The 7556-nt window shown below is 40.7% G+C and overlaps 1 protein-coding gene across 1 annotated transcript in view; it reads right to left on the bottom strand.

Moving 5' to 3' along the window:
* ARHGAP10 (Rho GTPase activating protein 10) overlaps nucleotides 1-7556 on the bottom strand; it is a 341688-nt gene that overhangs the window by 220433 nt on the left and 113699 nt on the right. The window contains exon 4 of the mRNA XM_017850073.1: nucleotides 4266-4337. Within this exon, the coding sequence (XP_017705562.1) occupies nucleotides 4266-4337 (72 nt within the window). The remainder of the gene's footprint in view (nucleotides 1-4265; nucleotides 4338-7556) is intronic.

Below are 7556 nucleotides of genomic sequence, written 5' to 3'. Positions count from 1 at the left end.
AAAAAAAAAAAAAAAAAAAAAAAAAAAAAATTATTAGTCATAGTCTGATAGTAGGCTTAGGTGATAAGTCGTAATTTGTGAAATGAACATCTATTAAGTTTTCTGCTCTAAATTGTTCCTTCTATTGGATAAAATTGTAATTGGCTCTTTCCAAGATAGCAGCTGAAAAGATTCTATTCTTAATACAGTTAGTTGCATCCACTTGACACCTGTGTGCTGCTGCTTGCTCAAACCCACATTTTCATTACTTGGTCAAATGTCCAAAAAAGCAATTTATCCCACGTATCTCTTACCATGTTCTGGTATTTCTCAGAGTTTTTGCTCAATGTACTTGGCCCCTATGTTGTTCAGGATCTGTACTGGTTCCTGTAGCTATCCACAAAGTACTGTGGGATATCTGGCAATAAGTGCCAAGCTCAAGAAGGGTGAAGGAGCTTCAAAAGAAAATAGGAACTGAGCTAGGCCTTGGAAAAACTCTGAATGGTCACTTGATGTGACGCATCAGGGAACAACCTGTGTCCTGTTGTGTCCAGAATTGGTTCCTTCCAGTGGGTTCTTGGTCTCACTGACTTCAAAAATGAAGCCATGGACCCTCACGGTGAGTGTTACATTTCTTTTTTTCTTTTTTTTTTTTTTTTTTGAGGCGGGGCTCACTCCTTCCCCCCCGCTGGGGTGCTGTGGCCGGATCTCAGCTCACTGCAAGCTCTGCCTCCCCGGTTCACGCCATTCTCCTGCCTCAGCCTCCCGGGTAGCTGGGACTACAGGCGCCGCCACCTCGCCCGGCTAGATTTTGTAGTTTTTTTTTTTAGTAGAGACGGGGTTTCACCGTGTTAGCCAGGATGGTCTTGATCTCCTGACCTCGTGATCCGCCCGTCTCGGCCTCCCGAAGTGCTGGGATTACAGGCTTGAGCCACCGTGCCCGGCCTACATTTCTTAAAGATGGTGTGTCTGGAGTTTGTTCCTTCAGATGTTCAGATGTGCTCGGAATTTATTCCTTCTGGTGGGTTTGTGGTCTTGCTGACTTCAGGAATGAAGCCACAGACCTTCGCAGTGAGTGTTACAGCTCTTAAAGGTGGCATGTCCAGAGTTGTTTGTTCCTCCCAGTGGGTTCGTGGTCTCGCTGGCTTTAGGAGTCAAGTTGCAGAACTTCACAGTGAGTGTTACAGCTCATAAAGGTAGTGCAGACCCAAAGAGTGAGCAGTAGCAAGATTTGTTGTGAAGAGCGAAAGAACAGAGGTTCCACAGCATGCGAAGGGACCCGAGCAGGATGCAGCGGCTGGCTCCGATGGCCAGCTTTTATTCCCTTATTTGGCCCTGCCCACGTCCTGCTGATTGGTCCACTTTACAGAGTGCTGATTGGTGCGTTTACAAACCTTTAGCTAGACACAGAGCGCTGATTGGTACATTTTTACAGAGTGCTGATTGGTGCATTTACAAACCACCTTTGGCTAGACACAGAGCACTGACTGGTGCATTTACAATACTTTAGCTAGACAGAAAAGTTCTCCAAGTCCCCACCCAACCCAGAAGCCCAGCCGGCTTCACCTCTCACTGCGATGGCAAATGGGCTTTTTGAACAAAGGCTAGAACCTAGCAAGCACGTAAGAAAATGCAGCAGAACCTATCAAATGGAGGGATACATCCAAACCAAACAGGGCCAAGGAGCGCATATCCAAATATAAGCAAAACAGTAGACAATACCTTGGGGCTTTTCCAAATCCAATTTACAAAAACCACCTAGCCACTTAGAATACGTTTAAACCACAGTTAAACATGTAACTGGGCTTCTGGAAACCGGAGAAGGCAAGAGCACGGGGAACTGAAAGAGTTTCAGGCAAGGGTTACAACATTACGAGATGGGAAACAGGAGACGGGGAAAGATCAAAATGTTGACCCCATATCTAAAATTCTGATGTGGTCAACTTTTAAAGACCTTTTCTTAACTTCCCATGTGAAAACTGTTTTATGCTGTTTACAAAAAGCTCTTTAACCTAAGAGAGTAATGTCTTTCTGAAGTATCCCATGTAAGCAGATTTAATCAGAGGAACAAGACTGTGTACTCGCCAAAATATGACTGAATGTTTAGGCAGCACAGATGTGGAAAGTAATTCAAATACCTAAACTTAAACCCTTTCCTGTTTCTTCTAGAATTATCAGTTGGATAGGCTACTTATTAGATACTTTATGTATTAAGGCAGGGTAGGCGCTGGTTGAGAATTCAAAAAAAAAAAAAAAGCAGTCTTTTAAAGATTTAACAACCTAATGGAAAGGACAGATGTTTACATAGTTTACATATTGCTGTATAATACAGACAACCACCCTTCTCTACTGTTCATTATGGTATACAAAACTGCCAGGAAAAAAGGCTTCTCCCTATGACCCACAATGACTGGCTCTTCACAGGTGACCTCCGCAGGTACAACAGTCAACGCACACACCATACTGAGCAAGACTGCACATAACATCAACTCTTTATAAACTTGAAGCCAGAAGAACAGGGAAGGATACAGAAATAGGACTTCAGGAAAGAACTTGGTCATTAAATAGCTCAAAGCATAGAATAAACTATTGTAACCATTTCTCCTTTTAAAAGGATTACCAAGTGTGCAAGTTGCTTCGCAGGATATACTCTGAACAAATGTTAACATCAGAAGCTGGAAAGTTTAAGGGGAAAAATGAGTCAATAGAAGATGCAAGGTCAGACATTTCTAAATTCCAGTGGAGTAGATGGCAAGTAAAAGTAAATATATTCACTCGCACTCAGTTTTCATTTCCATAATATAACCTTCACACATATAAGCACCATCCAATTCAAATTAGAAAAATAAGAAATGGATGTTGTTTACAAAGAATACCTGCCAATGAAATGTTAAAAGAGAATGAACCAAAATGCAACAAACTTTCAAACAGCTTAGAGACACAATCAAAACAAAATCATGAAACTATAAAACAATAGTCAGATCCCCCAAGTCCTTCATTTGACAGATAAGAAAGTAAAGCCAATGACTTAGTCAAGGTCGCAGAAGTGAAAGCTGACCTCCAATCTCCTGCTGTAAAGCCAGGGGCTCAGGACAACCCAGCTGCCTGCAGCATGGCAAACAATCCAAGGAAGGAGCCGGGGTGGTGCCCCAGTGATCTCCCACTGCCCACAGGGGCTGAGCCTCAGTCCATAGCCCTTCATTAAAAACTGTAATACGGTATGCCAAAAAGAAATGTCCAATATTGTCACAAGTCACTTAAATGATAATCCATTCCATAAACAGCAGTCACAGAGCTGGAACTCCTTGGGTTCGTCTGTGTGGTTAAGCTACTGAGGCCACAGTGTTTATTTCCACCAAGGGATTTTAGTCACTTCTTTTAGGAAAAAAAAAAAAAAAAAAAAAAAAAAAAAAACTCACATTCCCAGCCATGTGGGGAAAAAAATACAAATATAAAACTCCCTTCCCAACCTAAAATTGGTATTAATTCCCCTCTCCTTGGGCCAAGCCAAAATCGGTAAACAACAGGCAAATGTTACTTTTTCTTTCTCAAGTATATACACAAAATTCAGGAAAGATTGGTGGAAATTATTTCTCTGGGGTAATTTCAAAACTCAGATTGCACATTTTAAATAAGTTGCTAAATATATCCCAGGCTCCCTGTGGCAAAACCGCTGCATTATTTCTGGAAATCACAGTTAAATCCCAGATCCTTGAGTACAGAGTCTGTGGTTCACTCACCTTTGAATCCCCAGCACAATACTATACAGCACACAATATCATGCACAATACCATAACAATACTGGCACACAATAGAGGCTCAATAAATATTTTTGTTAAATTGAAGGAAATCACATCCCAATACTTAATAGTCTCTTCCTAGTTTCAGTGGCATCATGGTGTGGCAGCGTCTATAATCTTAAACCCTACTGTAATGCTACAGTCCTCCATAAAACTGAGGTGCACACAGAAATAACTACACTCCCCCCAGTGATAAGCTCCTTCTCTTCAGAGCAAATGTGTTGTTTGGTTACAGATATTTTTAAAACTCTATATGGAAAGGTGGAGCCCAAGAAGATTACTAGAGGTTTTACTACCTTGTCCAGGTGTTTTGTTTTGTTTTCAATTCCATATCCCCAAAGGGGAAGAGCACATTTCGAACATAAAACAACAGATGGTTTGCTCCGGCATCTCCTTCAAAGCTGCCAAATGTGAATAAAGTGTACAATGAAGCAGCAGAGGCATCTATGTTTTCTGTTTATGAGTGTATTCAAATTAGACACAAACCTTTACAGCTCCAAGTTGCTCTTTTCTGAATTTTTCCAAGGGTTTAATCAGGGTTTCAGTCACACTTAATGCCTAGAGAACAAGAGTGATGATAAAAGAGCACAGCATTAGGCTTCCAAAAAGGAAAAAATTAGTATTTCATTTCCCTCTTCCACCCCACCCAGAAAGAAAATGAACAACATATTTAGCGGCTTTATCTCACTCTGCCAATGCAACAATTAAATCACTTCTCAACTTATTAAAGCACTAGAACTCCATAAATATTTTCAGGGAAGAGGAGGTGGGCAGATTGCCAGTGAAATGTGCAACACAGCCCCAACTCTCTTCCACAAAACAGCAAGAGGGCTGTCTGTAAACAACAAAGGGGTCTATCACATTCATTAACAGAACACTTCTGTTTGAGATTGTTTTTTCCTTCCCCCTCCTTAGAAATTTAAAATTCAATTACATTCCTTTATTGATAATCAGACTACATTATGTAAAGAACTAGGACTGTAGCTACTTGTTCAAATACAACCAGTCTGCCCTTCATTACAGAAACCTCCTAAGGATTTAAGGTATATTAGCAAAGTAGAGTCACTGGAGGCTCACAAAAAAGCCAAATGCTTGGGCATGTTAGCAAGCATGACATCAGGGAAGCTCACATGAGAGAAGCCATACACAAACTCCAACCACAATCACATTTATTTCTTAAGTTGGCTGGTTTGGGGCTTTTCATGTTAAGTCACAAAATGCTGAAAATGCAAATAAAAGAAAATATTCATCGAAAGAAAACATACTTAGTAACAACACACTGGTAGGTAGTGGCTTCTCACCCTTTGTTTCCAGGAGACCAGAACTCTCCAAAATATAAAAGAAAATCTCAAAACATTATTTAAGAATGTGCCATCCCTCTTTTAGAAAGGTGCTCAAAATCCAAGCTTAACATTACAGAAAAAATAAGTGATTTGGAATAGATCAAGATTCTTAATTTAACCAAAGGCTCCTCATCAGTGTTTCACTATGTGAGGGTTTCTCCCAAACAGACCATTCATACTCTAAGGTAGGGAACACTCAAAATAAGTGACTATGCCCACTTTCAAGATGCTCAGTTTCAACTTTCTACCCCAGGCTAACCCCTGGATTCCCCTCACTCCCACCTGGATAATTTGCTGCTTGGGTGTAAAATAGCTGGGGCAACAGACATCTAAAAGAAAGAATTAAGAGCAACAACTAGCCAGGGAAAAGTGATCATCTTTCAAAATATCATTTTTATCCTCTCTACATTTTAGACCATGCGACCTACAGCAATGGCAAACCAAAGAGTCCTACAAAGCACCACAAGCCAGGAATCCTGACTCCCCAATATGGAATGCCCCACGTTCCATTTGAGAGGGCAGATACAAGAAGTGCTAGAATACATTAATCGATTTACACAGTGTCTCACAGATTAACTTAAGGCACACTAATATGAGCACCTGTGTCATTTTTTAAGTTCCCACATCTGGATCTACCCAACTAGTGTTCCCAAATAAACCTCCATATAATATGTCTTCTGTGAAACTGTCACACTCAAGAAAGAAGTCAGCCCAAAAGGAACTGCAGGGATCACAGAAGCTAACAACTGCTCAAGTTCACAGAAGATAGTAATAGGGATTCCAAGTCACATAAGTCTGAACCCACCAAGCATAACTACCATGCAACATGGCAATAAAAGTACCAAAGAGGTGCTTCCCCAAAGTTGCCATCTTAATAAACTTTAAATATGTGCCTATTTTACGAGATAAATAGCTGTTGAGCATGCAATGCCAGGTGATAGGGATATAGCTATGAACAAAACAAGCACAGCCCCCTGCTTTCGTGGAAATTACTGTTTGGTAGAGAAGATATAAACCAGATACATGAACACCTAAGGAGATATATAAGAGCACATTTTAGTAATTCCTTCCAATGAAGAAAAGTAGGGGTATGGTGAGGAATGCATTAGAAATGTGTGCAAAGAGCTTCTTCAAAGTAGTGACATTTAAGCTAAAACCTAAAAGGTGAGAAGGAATCTGTGGTGCAAAGGGCAAGGGAAATTGTTTCCTGCCGAGATCAGCAGAGGCAAAGGATGAAGGTGAGGAGTTTGAGGATTACAGGGAATGTCAAAAGGCCAGAATGGCTGAAGCATAAGGAGCAATTAAGTGAGCCCGTAGAGCTGAGTGATGGCAGGGAATCAGAGCGTGCTGGGCCTTGTGGGCTCTGGGAAAGGGTTAGCATTTTATTTGGGGTACAATGCAAAGCCACAGGAGGGTTTTTAAGCAGTGAATTGACAATGATAATTAAAGCTTTTCAAGATTACTCTGGCTGCTGAGGGAGAGATGAGAGGTACAGAAAACTGGAAGACAGACTCGTTAGGAGGCTTCTAGAGTAGTACAGGAAGAGATGGTGGTGGTTCAAATGAAGGCAACCAACAACAGAAGTAAAGAGAAGTAGACAGATTTGAGAGAGATTTGCAGGTGGAGTCAAAGTAATGAGAGATTGACCGAATGGAAAAGGTGAAGATTTCCAGGATCCCTCCCAGATTTCTGGCATGAACAAATGAAGAGATAACAATACTAGTTATTGCCAGGCACAGAGAGACAAGCATCACATGCTCTCACTTATTTGTGGGATGCAAAAATCAAAGCAATTGAACTCATGGAGATAGAGAGTAGAAGGATGGTTACCAGAAGCTGGGACGTATAGTAGGGGGGAGGTAGGGATGGTTAATGGGTACAAAAAATAGTTTTAAAGAATGAATGATACCTAGTATTTGCTAGCACAACAGGGTGACTACAGTCAAAATAATTAAATTGTATATCTTTAAATAACTACAAGAGTATAATTAGATTGTTTGTAACACAAAGGATAAATGCTTGAGGGGATGGATACCCTATTTTCCATGATGTGACTATTACGCATTGCATGCCTGTATCAAAATATCTCATATACCCCATAAATACATATACCTATTATGTACTCACAAATCCTAAAAATAAAAATAAATTTAAAAATAAAAAATAAAGGACATTATTTACTGAAGCAGGGAAAATCTTGAGGGAAAGCAGCTGGGAGCACACACTAAGGGCTCATGTTAAATCTGAGATGCTGAGAAACGCCCAAGATCTTAGTAAAACAGACTGTCAGAGATACAGGTCCACAGCCTAGAAGAGACGCCTAGGTCAGAGATACCAATTTTGTCCTCATCAGCAAGTAGATGGCATTTGAAGTCATGCAAGTAGATAGGCAGGACGGTAGAAAAATGGAAATGTCTCAGACCAAGTACTTAGA

Source organism: Rhinopithecus bieti, unplaced genomic scaffold, assembly GCF_001698545.2.
Source record: "Rhinopithecus bieti isolate Rb0 unplaced genomic scaffold, ASM169854v2 scaffold_32105, whole genome shotgun sequence".
Classification (NCBI taxonomy): Eukaryota; Metazoa; Chordata; class Mammalia; order Primates; family Cercopithecidae; genus Rhinopithecus; species Rhinopithecus bieti.
This window is presented reverse-complemented; position numbering and strand designations above follow the sequence as displayed.